The sequence below is a fragment of the Olea europaea genome, unplaced genomic scaffold (assembly GCF_002742605.1).
Source record: "Olea europaea var. sylvestris unplaced genomic scaffold, O_europaea_v1 scaffold317, whole genome shotgun sequence".
Classification (NCBI taxonomy): domain Eukaryota; kingdom Viridiplantae; phylum Streptophyta; class Magnoliopsida; order Lamiales; family Oleaceae; genus Olea; species Olea europaea.
In genome coordinates, this window is record NW_019250508.1 from 340224 (window position 1) to 356829 (window position 16606).

The 16606-nt window shown below is 34.3% G+C and overlaps 1 protein-coding gene across 1 annotated transcript; it reads right to left on the reverse strand.

Moving 5' to 3' along the window:
* Window positions 1–6766: 6766 nt before the first annotated feature.
* Window positions 6767–12485, reverse strand: LOC111385465 (TMV resistance protein N-like). The gene is made up of 5 exons (XM_023009853.1): window positions 11924–12485; window positions 9965–11054; window positions 9554–9838; window positions 8306–9427; window positions 6767–7738 (listed from the first exon to the last, which is right to left on the reverse strand). The coding sequence occupies exons 1-5, from the start codon at window positions 12427–12429 to the stop codon at window positions 7076–7078; spliced, it is 3666 nt and encodes a 1221-aa protein (XP_022865621.1). The 5' UTR covers window positions 12430–12485; the 3' UTR covers window positions 6767–7075.
* Window positions 12486–16606: the final 4121 nt, after the last annotated feature.

The following is a 16606-nucleotide window of genomic DNA, read 5'->3' on the forward strand; positions in this document are numbered from 1 at the left end:
AGATTTTTTTTTTTTTCATTGTGAGCTTAGACACTTTATAAATTAATTTGAGAGAATTTTAATAGAGAGACTATTGTGCTTTCTTCTCCATTCTTCATTGACAATTGGAACTTATTAAGGATTATAATTCTTGTGGCGTTCTACAATGCGAGTGCGAGTCTTTGATTGTGTGATCAAGGGGTCCTTCAAAAAACATTCTTGCTGATTTTTTGGTTCATTAATTAGGGGTTCAAACTCTAAACTTTTAATTAGGCTTTTCTAGGTTTTTATAACAATCTCGTTGTGGGTTTCGTAGTCAACGCTACTACGTGATTCGTATCAATAGATTAGAATTCTAGTAACAAAGAAAAACCACTCTTTGAATTAGAGAATATTTGTTTTTTGTTTTAGTTAAAAGATTTGAGAGACCTCAAGCATTACTGAATGCAATGCAACATTTTGTAGCTCATCATGTATTTGAAATTTCTTTTATATACCTTTCACTCAAAAAATATATGGTTTGACGACCTAACTCCATAGAGGTGATCAACTCTTTGGTTCTCAGCAGGGATAGTTACTTTGTACATAAATGGAGTCTACTTTTACCAAACAACCATTACAAAGAGCTATGGTAATTAAAATTTACAATTTCTCATTCATGTATATCTAAAACTTGTTACTAATTTCTATTTTTGGGAAAGAAGTTTCAAGTTCATCATTTGAGAATATTAAAATGTCATTCGATATGTTCTTACTACGTACTTTGTTGAAAATAAGTTTAAATGACGTACATTTTATCAATCTATAACTTAAACTTTTAGATCAAATGGTTCGACCTTCATAAAAAACGAAAACGAAAACGAAAATTCATGATAATTCTAAGTCCAAAAGATAAACTTAACATGCAAAAAAAATCAATTATGTGTTGCCTATAATGCCAGAGAGAGTTTGCCTACTTGTCCTGGTATAGGCTAAGGACTCCACTAGTATGAAGCAGATCATACGTCCTTGGGTAATTAGAGAACCCCTTGCACATAGAAAAAGATTAAATATTTAAGATCTAAATCTGGGATTCACCTTATATTTTGCATAATTTATTTTCAGTTTAGTATAGAAAAGGTGAAAATGTCAAGTATGTACCAGTCATGATATATGCCAATTAAGCCTCTCTATATATGATACCAAGAGTATTCTAAGCAATAGTCGGCAAAACGTTCATTACCCACAATTTTGATGATTCAAAGGCAGTTGCAAAACCTCCAAGTCCAGCATTCATATTCATTATGTTTCTGTTATAATCCGGATCAAACCTAAAACCACTTTGTTGATAGCGGAATAATTCTTATATCAATTTGTTGAAAATCCGGTCAACTAATTAAAGAACAAGTAAATATGGGGAGTATGAAAATAATGGATCAAAAAGAAAGCATAATTTATGTGTAAACCCAAATTTGGGAAAACCATGAGCATATGCGGAGAATTCACTACAATCAATAATAAGGAATTACAAAGGATCTCTTTGAACCAATAACTCATTGGATAATTGGTAAATTTCAAGATGTGTTGTACACCACATAATAATAACCAAAATATCCCTAGCGTATTAGGAGAATTAATACATAAATAGTTAAATATCAAGTGAAGTCCCAGCGGATAAAACCAATAACGGAGAATTTAGGATAAAATAAGAGTCAAATTCACCTTGAACTCCTTCAAGACTTCTTCAAGTCTACTACCAACTCTCAATACTCCTCCAACAGTATTTTTAATCAAATACTAAACAAGAATTCAGGTCATAACTCAATTTTAATAGATTCCATCTTGATACGAATTCTATTGCAATGAATAAAACTTAACTCGTCAACTCTAACAAAATTTCCAAATAAAACACTCCACCAAATTACTCCGCCCCTTCCACCACACCCCCCATTTACCTCCAGCTCCAGCTGAGTCACTAATACTGCTCACAACCGACTCCACCTGAGGCATCATTTATCAAACCATAAATTGTTACTGTAGACCGCCAAACCTTTCAAAATATATAATTGGTCCTTACATTACTTCTTCTCCAGCATCCAAACAAAAAAAAAAAAATTCTATCATAACAAAAAATCTTGTTGTGATCCAAAAGCGGAACTCAAATTTAATACTTTCTATCCCTGGAACAAGTTACCTTGCTTCAACCTCACTTTAATATCCAATTTGAACCTCCCAAAAACCCACCAAATAACCTTCAGCTCTGATACCACTTATTATAAGTTGGACCAAACCTGAAACTATTTTGTTGAAAGCGGAATAGCACTGATACCAATTTGTTGAGAATTCAACCAAATAATTAAAGAACGAGAAAATATGGGCAATATGAAAATAATATATCACAAAGAAAAAATAATTTACATGGAAACCCATATTTGGGAAAACCACAGACAGATATAGAGAATTCATTACAATCAATAATAAAAAGTTACAAAAGATCTCTTTGTACCAATTTCTAATAGAACAATTGGTCAATTCCAGTATGTATTTACACCACATATTTATAACCAAAGAATCCTAACATACTAGGAGAACTAATACATAAGCGGTTTATTATCGGTAAAGTCCCAATGGACAAAACCAATAATGGAGAATTTGAGATGAAATAGAATTCAAATTTACCTTGGACTCCTTCAAGACATTTTCAAGTCTGCTACCAACTCTCAATACTCCTCCAACATTATTTCTAATCGAATATTCAATGGGAATTCGGGTCACAACCTGATTCTAACAGTTTCAATATCTATTGGTGCTGAGTAACTTAATTATCCTTTTGTGAGCACTTACACGATTTTCCAAAGTTTGTTGTCCCGTCGAAATATTTAGATTTGACTTCAGGAACATCTCTATTAGTTATTCGCCTACCCATGGTGGAACTTCATAAAGAGCAGGAAACTTCTTCAACTCTTTTCTAGTTATTTAGTTAGCCCTATGTACCACACGAAAAACTTCATAAATTTCTTTTTGCAAGATTTGGTACTTATTTTTTGTCCAGATGGCAATATCTCATTTCTCATACTTTTTCTCCATGCAAAAGGATTTGGCTAGCTCCTCAATCCTTGACTGCTCAGCCTTCAGGTCCTTTCTTGTCCTTTTCCATGTTTGATAATACGTCTTTCAATTGATTGGAGTGTAAATGTTATGCTTTGGGTCCAATCAACTTTGGATGCAAACACTTTCAATATATAGTTGTTGCATTTCATTTACTTAGATCTATTATTTAATTTAATTAATATATTAGTAAATTAAATAATAGAATTCGTAAATTCAAGTATTAGTAATTTGTTCACAAGGAGTTGTGATTGTAACATACAAATTACATATGACTGAATCTTAAATCATTCGTGGTTGTAAACAACAATGAGATATGGATATTGTTATTATGATCAGACCATCATGTGTGGCATTTCTTACTTATGAAGTAAGTAGTCGATCTCACAAGCTAAAGTATGGTGACACTTAAATGTACACGTGAATGTTTTGTTATATAACAAAACATTAGAGACCCATTGGGGAGATTCTACACAAATAACTATCTGAATGTCAGTAGCTATTCTCTAACATTCGATATAGTGGAATTGGTCATTTGATTTGAGGTCATCATAAAGTCTTATATGGGAACACTCATAATTAAGCGATGTTGGATGTTACTCTGCCAAGAGGGACTAATATAGGTTGCGAATCACAAAAAGGTTGCGAATAATCAATAGAAAATTGATCACTCTTAGATAGTAAGAGATTATGATCTACATTTCATTTAATTAAATTAACAACGAAATCCTTAACTAAGATGTGCTCATAAGTCAAAAGGAGTTTTTAACTTACGTTGACCTAATAGTGGAATGAAAAACATAATCTATAATCGAGATTGACACTTAACATGATCTGTAATCGAGATTGACATTTCTCCATATCTTGTAATTAATCAGATCATACTGACGAATGGATTATAGTTCAACGGTAAATGAACAAGTTTGATTTTGTCATACCGCGTGACATTTCTTCTCATATATATTGTCTTAACGCATTGCTAGATATCAATCTGGAACGACGGATGTGAATTGGTGATAAACTAAAATGAGGTCTTTAATTTATCAATTTTCATTAGATCAGAATAATAATCCACGTCGTTAGTCATCGTGATCGGGAATCTAATGAGTCGTACACAAAAAGAGAGCTAGAAGAATGAGATTAACCATTTAACTAATTAACATGTGTTGGAGAATTAATTAATTGAGTTACTTGTCAATAGGCTCGAATTAATTAAATGATTAAGTAATTCATGCATCAAATTTAATTAATTGGATTAATTAAATATCGAACTGGGTTAAATTTAAGAGACGGGCTAAACCCACTTGGACTTCTATTGATAAACTACAAAATATATTTCATATTGTTGCTAGCACAAGAAAGAAAATCGCAATTCCCTCAATCTTGTTTCCTATGTGGATTTTTATTAAAAGTTGGTCAATTGAAGAGCTGTTGGTTGTAGATCTAAACAGTTCTTCAAGGAATTCATCAAAGGTATAACTTTTTATCACAGTTTCTTTTTAAGTACAAAAAAAAAATTCATTATTAAGAATTGAAAAATCGCTATGCATATTAAGTAAATTTTCAATAGTTGTATCAGAGCCTTCTTTGTATTTATTAGAATTAGTTTCACATCTTGGAACAATCAGAAGTTGATTATTCATCTTCTTCTTGAATATAGCAATTTAGAAAATTAATTTCATCTTCAAAAATCTGTTGTTGAAAAGAAAATTAATTTTTGAAAATTGGATCAAAAGAGGTGTCGGAGATTGGCAGAAGCATCCCATGCACGATCAGTATCCCGAAGCGGAGTTGGAAAAGAGGGTGGATTTCTTTTAGGGTGTGAGGTGTTGTCTGATGTAATTTGTGAAATTGCATCCCCTACTTGCAATATGATTTTTGGGGTGAAATTGCAATTTAAAAATAAAGGACATATCATACAATTTTCAAAATTAGAAGGATCTACCACTTATCTATGCTCTAACCTGATTTTTCTCCCGTGGATAAAACATGTTGCCGACAAAGTACAAATTGTTGCTTTCTGTCACTCATGTCTTGCTAGAAGACTAACTTGCTGATGCACTTACTAAACCACTTCCCTAAATGCACTTTCTCCTTCTTTGGTCCAAGATTGGAATCTCTTAGCTTCATCTTGTGGGGCGCGACAAAGATAATAATTTTGAATAGATTTAACTTACAAAATGGATTTGTTTTATTAAATTTAAGTAATTGTATTTCTTTGTGAGTTTTGATTGATGAAATATCTCGGTAAGTTGGGAGTTTGAGAAAAGAGCAAAGCAAAAAATACAAATTCATGTTGGGAATTGCCACTTTGAAAAATGGGTTAAGTGGTTGCTTAAATATTTCTAAGCTCAGTATTTAGTGTTGACTAAATTTCGACATCCGTGGATTGGTTCACGTACCTATAAAATGTAACTTAGATTTATGAGATTAATTAGACGGTCAAAACAGTTATTCATTATCTTATGTAATTACTAGATCTCAGATGGAGATGAAATAAATAAAAAAGACAAAAGGAAAATGTAACTTAAGTGATAGTGCATTGATTTTGCCTTTACTTAAAAAAATAAAGACTAATAATTAGATTGGATCAAAGATCGACTAGATATTATCTTATTATTGGAGCTTTGTAAGATATATGTCTGAACAATTCCCTCTGGTTGCTCTCTAAAAATTTGGACTCAATTACAATTGTTGTGACTGTTTTGGATTTAAATTTGATTGTATTTAAGTTCAAGAACTACACTTGAAATTAAATCAATTATGATCTAATTAGACTTAGACTTGAAAAGAAACACATTTTTTTCTACATAAGTAGATCAAAGTAGCGCCTTGGAGATTACACATAACACAAGATACATTTTCTTTCTTAAAGACAGAAAAAAAAATGTTTTCATGCTTTTTATTGATTTAATAAACGTGGAATTAGGTTTTTGATTCAATAGAAAAAAGGTTCATACATCTATATGGTCTACACTTTAGAGAATACCATAAAAGGCTTGAAAGCTGAAAGCGTCAAATTTCAAGTTTTTACACCCTTAGATGTAATTCAATACTTGCATTTTCCCTACCTCCTGAGTTCATCTCTTTGGTGCCAAATTTGCCATCTACACTCGAATTAATTTTAATACATTACTACAATTTTGAGGTATCACGATTTTAGAGATGGCATCTATAAATTTTAAAAAAAAATGCAGCAAATTTTAATGGGTTTTGATATCCTTCAAATTGTAACACTTCAAAATCGTAATAAGGTGTCAATTTTATAGAAGACCAAAGACTATAGCTCTAGGCTCCTGCCAACCCTCCTTTCAACAAGGGAAAGATAAGGGCAAAAATCAACTCCTATTACCAGATCCTCAACCTAGAATTTAAAAAAAAAAAAAAAAAAAAAAAAAAAAAAACAAAACTTACAATAACCTTGGCTCTAATACCATTTGTTGGTTAATGAATTTTAATCAAAAAAAAAAAAAAAAAAAAAAAAAAAAAAAAAAAAAAAAAAAAAAACCACTGATGCATCATGTAGCAGAAAGCAGAGCACAAATTGTAGGGACCAGAAGTCCGATATATGCAACGTTGATTGGAAATTTAGCCAAACGGCTTAAGAATTCGAAAAATTGAAATGGTAACATTGTATATTCACCGCAATAATAAAGTATGCTAAACAGCTTAAGAATAAGACGAATGATCAAAGCCACAATGATTTCAATAACGTACACACCATAATAAGATTTAATATACATGGGGACACACTCAATACATAGAAAGATGGACCAACTATTTGACAATGATTTTTCGTCGTACAATAAAAAGCAACATAACACCCAATACATCACCAATATGACCAATAGAAAAATTACGAATCTTTTTTTCATGCATGGAATTGATTTGAGCGAACATAGGAAGCCTTAATGTTTATTATTTTTGTAGGAAAAAAGGGAAAAGCAAACATGAACAACTACCAACACAATCAAATGACTTAGCCACGCAGTGCAAGACCTCCTAGAAACTAGTAATCAAATGATAGGGTCTTCTGTACCTTGAAGGAAGTTGTGCTTCTCAAACTTTGAAACTGAGTGCCCTCTTCCTCAACGGGGTCTACACTCCAGTTCAATTGATTGACACCAAAAGTCAGTACATCGATACTCTCTTTGTCCTCTTTTGATTTGTTCAATTCTTGGTCAACTCCAGGCTGAGTCTCCATATGTTGTGCCAAAGCCTCTTTCACTTCATCTTTGTACACTAAGCGAATACCACATCCTCTTGGCTTAATCCATGCCTCTTCCATTGTACTAATTGTAAGACATCCTTCAATTTTAGCCCAATCATCTGACTGAAATTTCGGAAATAGAAGCTGGAAAAGATGGAATGATACATAGCCTATCCACACATGAGCAGACTCGTAGTTCTCTTCCAGCTTAGTGGCAGTTTGGGTGATATTAGCAATGAACTCCTCGTGATCCCGGCTTATCATTTTGAATGTGATCCCTATTTTTGATTTTGACACCAGACGCTCAAAAACGATAGAAACTGCAATCCCAATGACATTATTATGCCATTCTGGAGTTATAGGGATGGTTACTGAACGACCCATCTTTTGGTAACTGAACCACTCAGGAACCTCCCTTCCTGGAATGAGTATGCTAAATCGACTATTGATAATAGCTTGTCCCTGTAACAGGAAATCAAGTGAAAATAACACTTTCTGAGTTTCTGTAACTACATTTGTGAAGCCTTAATACGTTATTGATGTTTGGGAAATTTATGAATACATAGATTTGTTGTTAAATAGTCATCTAAATTTAAAGAAATCATTACCTCATACAAAAGATGGCCTTACATAGCGTTTTCTATGAATTTGCAGATTCACTTTCTTTTTCTTTTTTCTTTTTTTCGGTTTTTCTACAGATCATTGTTTAAATATACTAATTTTTTATGAAAGAGCTATTTTATTATTCTTTTTTTCCCTACAAATTAGGCACCACAACCATAAAATGTAATTGAGGATCTTTCTCATTTCATGTTAACAAAGGTGGAAATGTGCCCCCAAAGCACCAGAGATACCTATCCACCCACCACCTAACCAATGTAAAGTTAGAAATGTATTGAATTTCCACGTTTACTCTAATTATGAACCATGGAATCAGCATTGATTTAGCACAGATGATTAATAAATGTTTGAAGTAAGAGAAATTACTCTTATACGTGTACTGGAAAGGAGAGAAATTTGAAGACCAACCTGAAGTAGAGAGTGTAGCAACTTATCAGCAGCATTATGGTTCTCCTCATTTTCGAACAGTTTGAAGCAATTGAGAAATGAGACCTTCCTCAAGAAGGCATGCTTTTCAGAGAGATTTGCCAAGCTTTTTAATGAATGGCAATCATCTGCATTTACTACAGCTATACTTTTTGGAAAATCCGGTAGTGATTCAAGATTTGTGCAACTTTCCAGTTTTACGATTTTGAGTCGAGGAAGTTCAGAAATTTTTGCAGGAAATTCTACAAAGTTATTTCTGCTCAAATCTAACTCTTCCAAAGATGACAAGCTGTCAAGATCAGCTGAAATTTCCTCAAGTAGATCACAGGAACTGAGATCCAATTTTTTTAAGGAACATAAACCAGACAAAGATGGTCGGGTTGGAGGCAAAGAACCTTTTGTCTGGTTACCCCTGGAGAGTCCTAATTTTTGCAAATGTAACATACCAGATATAGAAGAGACAGATGACTCCAGATTACCCGAAAACATCCCAGATTTTGGCCGCTTGCATCTACTGAATGACAAGATATTCAGGTTCGTCAAACATGCAATTGACGGCGGTGGTTGTGTAATAGCAGTTCCATCTACAAGAAGTTCTGCCAGAGACTTGACTTCTCCAAGGTTTTCTGGCAGTTTTTCCAGCTTTAAGCAGTCAGAGAGATTAAGAGTTTGCAAACATTTCAAATCACAAATACTGTTTGGAAGACTTTTTAAGTTTTTGCACTTGCTGAGATTTATCAGAACAAGGCCAGTAATGTTGCTGATCGACAGGGGTAGCTCTTTTATTGCAGTCCCCTCCAAATGAAGCTCCGACAAGCATTCCATTTCCCCAGTCACTTCTGGAAATTTTTCTAATTTTACACAGTCCCACAGAACAAGTGTTTTCAGCATTTCTAAATGGATACCACTTGGTAGAGTCTTTAGTTTAATACAGTGTGCCAAATTTAAGTATAAAAGCTTTTTAAGATTCCCAAGGGACGAGTGAACCTCTTCCAAGCTCTTACAATTGCTGAGATCCAATCTTTCAAGATTTGGAATTTTGCTGAAATCTGGAGTTTTCACCAATTGCTTAGAGTAACTGAGATTGATGAATTTCAACTTATTCTGCCCAATTAAAAAACAAAGAGGCAGGACAAGGGAAACGAGAGATTATGTTAGCTCTGCATATCCAAATGAAGCATCAATAATGTGACAATGAAACTATGATTAAAATGAAAATTCATGACATACCAATTGTGCCTTTTCTAGTCCTCCAAGGTGTTCAATATAGCTATGGGACAGTTTCAGTCCAACGAGCTTTTCTCCTTGAAAACTTGGAGGCAGAGTCCTCGTTTGGTACTTGTGTAAATCAAGCCATTGCAAGTCACGTGGAATAGAAGCTGGCATTTGCTGAATGCATGCATTGTGGATTTTGAGTAGCCTCAGGTTTTTCATATTTGTAAAGGCTTTCGGGTTAATTTTCACGCTTTCTGGTTCTCCGTAGTCCAGATGTATGCCCTCAATATCTTCTGTTCCCTATATATTGTCAACAATTATTATGGAAGGTAGGTAAGTTTCAAAATTATATCACTTGCCTAAAAACCTTAGATAAACACAGTAAAAGATTCTTTAGTATCAAATCAGTATGAGTTCAGTTCTTACCGAGTTTTTGGTTAGTACAGAGCTTATTTCCTTAGGTAACCATAACCTGCTGTGTCTCCCAGGCTCGTTAGGATGCGAATGTCGCACAATGTACCAACCCATCTCTTGCAATAAGTTATGCATCTGAAGCCTATTATCAGCGGTTACAGTCAAGAGAGATTTTTGAATCAGATCACTTACTCCAATCTTAGCTCGCAGACCGAAGCTGTCAAGTTTTCTCATCACATATTCTTTCTTCTTTCCCTTAAAAAGACAAGCAATATCCAGGAATATCTTCTTCTCCATGTCGTTCAGTGCATCAAAACTCACTTTAAGTTTCTCCAAGACTTTATCTTCCGGAATTTCTTCCAATCTATCCAATGCATTTTCCCATTCATCAATATCTCGACTACGTAAGAAAGATCCCAACACCTTAAGAGCTAAAGGAAGACCGCGAGCATATCTAACTGCCGCACGTGCAAGCTTTTCAAATTTCTCTTTGGGAAAACCTTCCTTAAAGGCAAATTTGCTAAACAGCTTTAACGCTACATCAGTCCCTAAGAAACTGACCTCATATACTTCATTAACTTCACGAGCTGAAAGTAACTGCCTGTCTCTTGTTGTTATGATGATTCTGCTACCGGCACCAAACCAATCATGCCCTCCAGCCAATCGGTCTAAGTGCTCAAGTTCATTGACATCATCAAGAACAACAAGCACCCTTTTGTGACGTAGCCTTGTGAATAGGGCAGACACGTTATTGTGGAGATTTGCACTTTTTTCCATCAGAGTGTCGGAGAGTAATTTTTCTTCTAAGGAATTCAGTCCTAAAGTTTTGGAAACTTCTCTTACATTGTCAAGATAGCTACTGCCTTCAAATTTGCTAAATATTTGATCGAAAACTGTCCTGGCAATAGTTGTTTTCCCGATGCCACCCATACCCCATATACCTATCATGCGAACATCTTCAGTTGACTCGAGATTCAACAGGGACATCACCTTCTGAACATGCGACTCTGCTCCAATCAGGCTTTCTTTAACACGAGAGACTGTATGGCTCAAACTGTTTAAAATATCTAGAGCAATTGTTCTGATGCCTTTCGACTCGTGCCTGAAGATATAATAGCAGGCTTTGAGTTAGAAATGAAATTAAATCATAAAAATGCCTTGGTTAACATTAGAGTGCATTTTTTCACTAATATCAACTAGTTTAAATCACTCAAAGTTTAAATATCCTGAATATGAATGCATATTATGACAAAATAATGAAAACCAATTGTGTGTTCTTATCAATTAACCAATTCAATATCTTTTTGCATTTGCATATATTCACTAGTTAAGTAGTAAAATATGAACATGTTAACTATCATATGTTACCTATCTATACTACTGGATGAGATCCTAAAATCTCAAATACAACACAAACCATAACTGAGTTTATAAACTAGCTACAAAATAAAGACGTTTAAGCTCGAAATTCCCATCCATTAAACATCACATGCTTAAATAAACAAGTAAAATCATTATAGCGTTAATATCTCATTGGATTATCATTGCATAGCATTCTAATTAAAAGCATTTTTGGCTCAGTAAAAAAGTGAAGTAAAAGTAGGCAAAAAATAACTACGCCACATTGTATTTGTATAAAAGGTTCGTAATCTTTGACTATCACATTTATGTCCCCAACTTTTTTTATCGCGTTTTTGTACTCAAATTAACACAATTTCTCTCTAATTACTGATTTTGTCCAAAATTTCATTAAAATGAAGTAAAAAGACTTATTTACCTTTCATGTTTTTAGAAAAGAAAAAAATACAAATTGCAATCAATTATTTGCCCCATGTTCTAAAGCATGCTAACTCTATTTTTGGACGAAACCCGTGATTTAATTAGGATATGATTTGTTAGTTTAGATGAGTCTGATGATTTATAAAGGTTAAAGACATTTAACAAGGAAGAGTCCAAGTGTTGGTAATTTACCCATCTGTTTCTTTGATGTCCCATCCAGAAACACTAGCAGCTTCCTTCAAAGCATTCCTCCAGCTCTCAATCTTCTCTTTCTCCACGTTAGGATCATTTTCATATTTGTCAAAAGCTTTTTTGTAGCTCTTTTTTTGCTTCCTAACATGCGAAGGTTCCACATGGTAGAATACAGGATAAATCTTTTGGCCTAATTTCTTGTTACATTCAACGATCTGAACAATCTCATCTAAACACCAGGAGGAATCGGCATAGTTTTTTGAGAAGACAACGAGTGCGACTTTGGATCTTTCAATGGCATTTTTGAGTACAGGGGAAATGGAACTCCCTCTCCGGAGCTCAATGTCGTCTTTGAAAGTGTCGATACCCTTTTCGCGTAAGGTTGTGTAGAGGTGGTCGACGAAACCTTTACGGGTGTCTTCACCTCTGAAACTCAAGAATACGTCGTAACTCCATATACGGGTAATGGCAGTGGAAGAGGAATCAGAGGCATTTGCAGAAGACATTTTTTGAGTGCTGCTGGTATTTTTTCTGGTTGAGTTGTTATAGAGCTTTTGAGTGCGGGTTGGTGTTTTTGCTGGTTTGAGATATATAGAGCTTGTATGGGAGGAATTTCGAATTTGAAAATGATTCTTTTTGAAGTTCGTGGGAGGAAATTTCTTATTGATTTACCAGTGCTTTCCCCCAGCCGATGGTAAACATATTTTACAGAAATTAATTTTTTACATTTAGTCGCCAAGGTTTTAGAGAAATTACAAGTTGGTCATTAAATTTGTTTCTGCTTAAAAAAAATCCCCCAAATTAATAAAAATTTCTGCTATTTCCACTCTGTTGGTGATATGAATGATGAGTCCAACATTTAGGCCTTGTTTGGTGAAGACTAAAATCATATTTAATAAATTTTGATAAATTTTAATAAAATTTGTGATTGAAAAGTTGTAGATTCTATAAAATATATAATTAAAATTAATAGTTAACTTTAACTTTTATAAAAATTTAAATTATAATTTCTATCAAAGAGGGGTTTATGGGGGTGTTTGGGAGTGATTTTTCACTATTTCTGCCGTAACTTTTGATTTTTTCTCTTACAGGTAGCCCTCACTTTTTTTCTAATGATCAAAAAATCAATTCTCAAGATCCCTACCGAGCAAGGTCTTAAGTTGTTTATGACGGCATGTATAATTGAGAGGTAAGGCCCTGCTTGGGATTACTCTGACAATCCAACTTCTGAATGCTAAGCAATTCACATCTATTTTATTTAGGTGTATGACAAACTCAAAAATAACTGATTATATTTTTAAGACATACTATGCAAGTAGATTTAAACTTTTAAGAAGTAATAAAATGGTGACTTTTCAAATTCTGTTTTATCTGTTTTATCTTTTTCAATTGTCCATTATTGAAATGTAAATTTTAAAAATAAAATTAATTCAGTTCATGTTCTAAGTTGGTATTCTATACTTAGCTCATGTTTGGTTAATTGGTATAGCTACAAAAGTGAATTAAATCTTGGTTAAAGTTAATAATTAATTTTAATTACACACTTCAAAGGATTTCACAAATTTTCAACCACACACATATTTCTAATTTTTATCGAAATTTATAAGAGTAGGAGGGCTTTGCCAAAATGATTATAATAAGGGAGATATACACATACATAAAGGTGTATACTTGGGTTAACACTCCATACAAGTATCTAATAATAACAACTTATAATGAAACTCGAAAACTCAATATAACAATATTAATAATTATTTTTTAGCAAATGATACGAATTTATGCATTTTCAATATGCAAGAGCGACGAAAGGCGAAAGAAAATGCCGTGTTTTTTCCTTGCTTTCGCTTGCATACTTCACTTTCAACGTGCAAGAACCTCAAAAGACAAGAGAAAATATCGTGTTATTTCCTCGCTTTCACTTGCACACTTCACTTCTTCTTTTTACCTTGACAATCATGTAACACAAATACACTACGCAGGACCAGCTAGAAAGTGTCGTGTTATTTCCTTGCTTTCACTTTCGCTTTCACTCTTCAATCATGTAACACAAATACACTACGCAGGACCAGCTAGAAAGTGTCGTGTTATTTCCTCGCTTTCACTTTCGCTTTCACTCTTCACTTCTTGATATGGTGCAGAAGGAATTTGATTGTATGGTAAAATGGGACCAACGTAAGTAGAAATAGGCAACTTCCCGATTTTTAAAAAAAATTGTGAATGTCCATTTTTTAGTTGAAATTGAATGGTAACAGGCCAACGAACAGAACTCGGTCTCTTTGCCTTTGATGTAGGGCCAATTTCGGGAAAATTCCTTCGTTTAGGCCTTTGTTTTTGCATTTTTTTCCTTTTTGATAATTTTTGATTAGACATGTCTCAAGCAAATAAATTTGGATTTGATTTCCCTTTTTTGCGTTATGATCCTAAAGATTAGAAAGTTCTACTTCAGTCATATTTTTAAAAAAAAAATTCATTTTTTAAAAAAATGACTTTTTTTCTAGAGTTTTGCTATTTAAAGCCTTGTAAACCTTTGCGTCGAAACACAATTGAAGAATAAACTATTTTCTTGAATTTTCTACTCATTGAAATTTCTTTGTGAGATTTTCTCATCTTTTCTATAAACTTTCGTTACGTGAGTTGTATCAAAGCGAGGTTCATTCCTTCACCATGTCATCGAGAAGACGTCCACAAGCCCGTGATGCCCAATTAGAGGAGGTGAACAGACGCGATGAGTTACTGACCCAACAAATTGTTGCACTCGTACCAAAGCAACATGCTCTTATAGCCCAACCATTTGAGGAATCTGAAGATGAATATCCATTTGCGGCACCTGATCAACCAATAGATCCACTAGTCGGATAGAGAGAAGGTGGCCATCAGGAAAATAAGCATTGGGAGTCAGGATCTAAAGTTGATATTCCTGAATTCCACAATGGATTAAGCCAGAAAAATTCTTGGATTGGGTGACTACAGTGGAAGAGATCTTGGAGTTTAAGGAGGTTCCTACCGATAAATCTATGCTCCTCATTACAACTAGGTTTCGTGGACAATTAATGGCATGGTGGCAACAAGGCCTAGATTAGAAAAGACCAAGATTGTTTTTTGGGATAAATTAAAAAAAGCACATGAAGAAGCAATTTCTACCCTATAATTATATTCAGACTATGTACCAACGATTGTAGAATTTGCGTCAAGGCATGAAGACAATTGCTGACTATACAACAGAGTCTTACATGTTGACTACCAGGAATGAGGTAATGGCGACGGAAGAACAATTGGTGTCACAATATGTGAGTGGTCTTTGTCCCCAAATGCAGGATACCTTGAATATATTTGATCCTATGACGGTGTAGTGGGTTTTTCTACTAATTATGGCTCTCCTTTCACCACCCCAATGGAGATGGTCTATAAGGTTCATAACTACTTCTCTTACTACAGGACGCTTACCTAACCAACGCTTAGATCTGGCTCTATCCAAACTTTTTCTGGTTCGTCCCATCCGAAGTGCATCAAAGGGCACTGCAGATGGAGAATAGAAATCTCGATGAACTATAAGCCCTCTAACTGCAGGGAATTCTTCCAGTAACCCACAACAACAAGCAATACGTCCTGATAGTCCTAACTAGGCTGGTACATCTAGAACAAATCCCATTCAACAGTTGACATATCCTTGAGATGCTATTCGTTGTTTTACTTGTATACAGGCATGGCTCATAGATAATCAGAATCTCCCAAAATTGCACGTAGAGGACTCTTCATTGATAAGGGGTACAAAGATTTTGAAGGAGTACTTGTCTTTGATAGTGGAGATACTGACGAAGTAGTAGAGGAAGATGAATTCGTTGCTAGCGATATAGGTCAAGCGTTGATGATGAGACGAAATTTTTTGACTCCCCTGAAGGATAAGAGTGATTGGTTGCATAATAATATTTTCAAATCTACTTGTATGGTTAGGAGAAGAATCTACAAGTTTGTTATTGATTCTAGGAGTTGTGAGAATGTAGAGGCTGAGGAGATCATTAAAAAATTAGGTTTGTAGACTGAACAAATATCTCAAACCGTATAAATTGGCCTGGTTGAAAAGAAGTAATGATGTTAAAGTATCCTAGCATGCTTTAATCAGTTTTTCTGTTGGGCCTACCTACAAAATCTAAGTTTTGTATGACGTGGCAGAGATAGATGGATGTCATTTGTTATCTGGAAGACCTTGGCAGTTTGATCGACACTTGTTACATGACAGATATACCAACACGTACAATTTTATGTTTGGAGAAAAGAAGATTGTTTTACTACCTAACAAGGGCTCAATAAAAATAGTTAGGGATAGCTCCAATTTATTAACTAGGGCAAAGTTTGAGATAGAGTTGGCAAAATCTGGTGCATGTGTTAGTAGGCAAGTCAATTGATACTGATCGAGAGGTTCCTGACAGAATTCATCCGTTGCTAGAAGAATTTCAGGAGGTCTTCTCATCAAAGCTTCCAGATGGTTGCCACCACTACGAGATATTCAGTATCAAATTGATCTAGTGCCTGATGCTACTCTTTCCAATCGGGTGCATTACAGGATGAGTTCTACTAAGCACTAGGAGCTGCGCAGACAAGTTGAAAAGCTTTTAGCGAAGGGACACCTTAGAGAAAGTCTTAGTCCCTATGCTGTTCCCAACCTTCTTACACTAAAGAAATATG

Excerpts from the sequence above, each read along its gene's own strand:
- LOC111385465 (XM_023009853.1), bottom strand. The coding sequence starts at position 12,429 with ATGTCTTCTGCAAATGCCTCTGATTCCTCTTCCACTGCCATTACCCGT. Across the intron at positions 9,839-9,964 it reads CTGTACTAACCAAAAACTCG|GGAACAGAAGATATTGAGGG; the intron begins GTAAGAACTGAA and ends GACAATATATAG. Across the intron at positions 9,428-9,553 it reads GACTAGAAAAGGCACAATTG|AATAAGTTGAAATTCATCAA; the intron begins GTATGTCATGAA and ends TTAATTGGGCAG.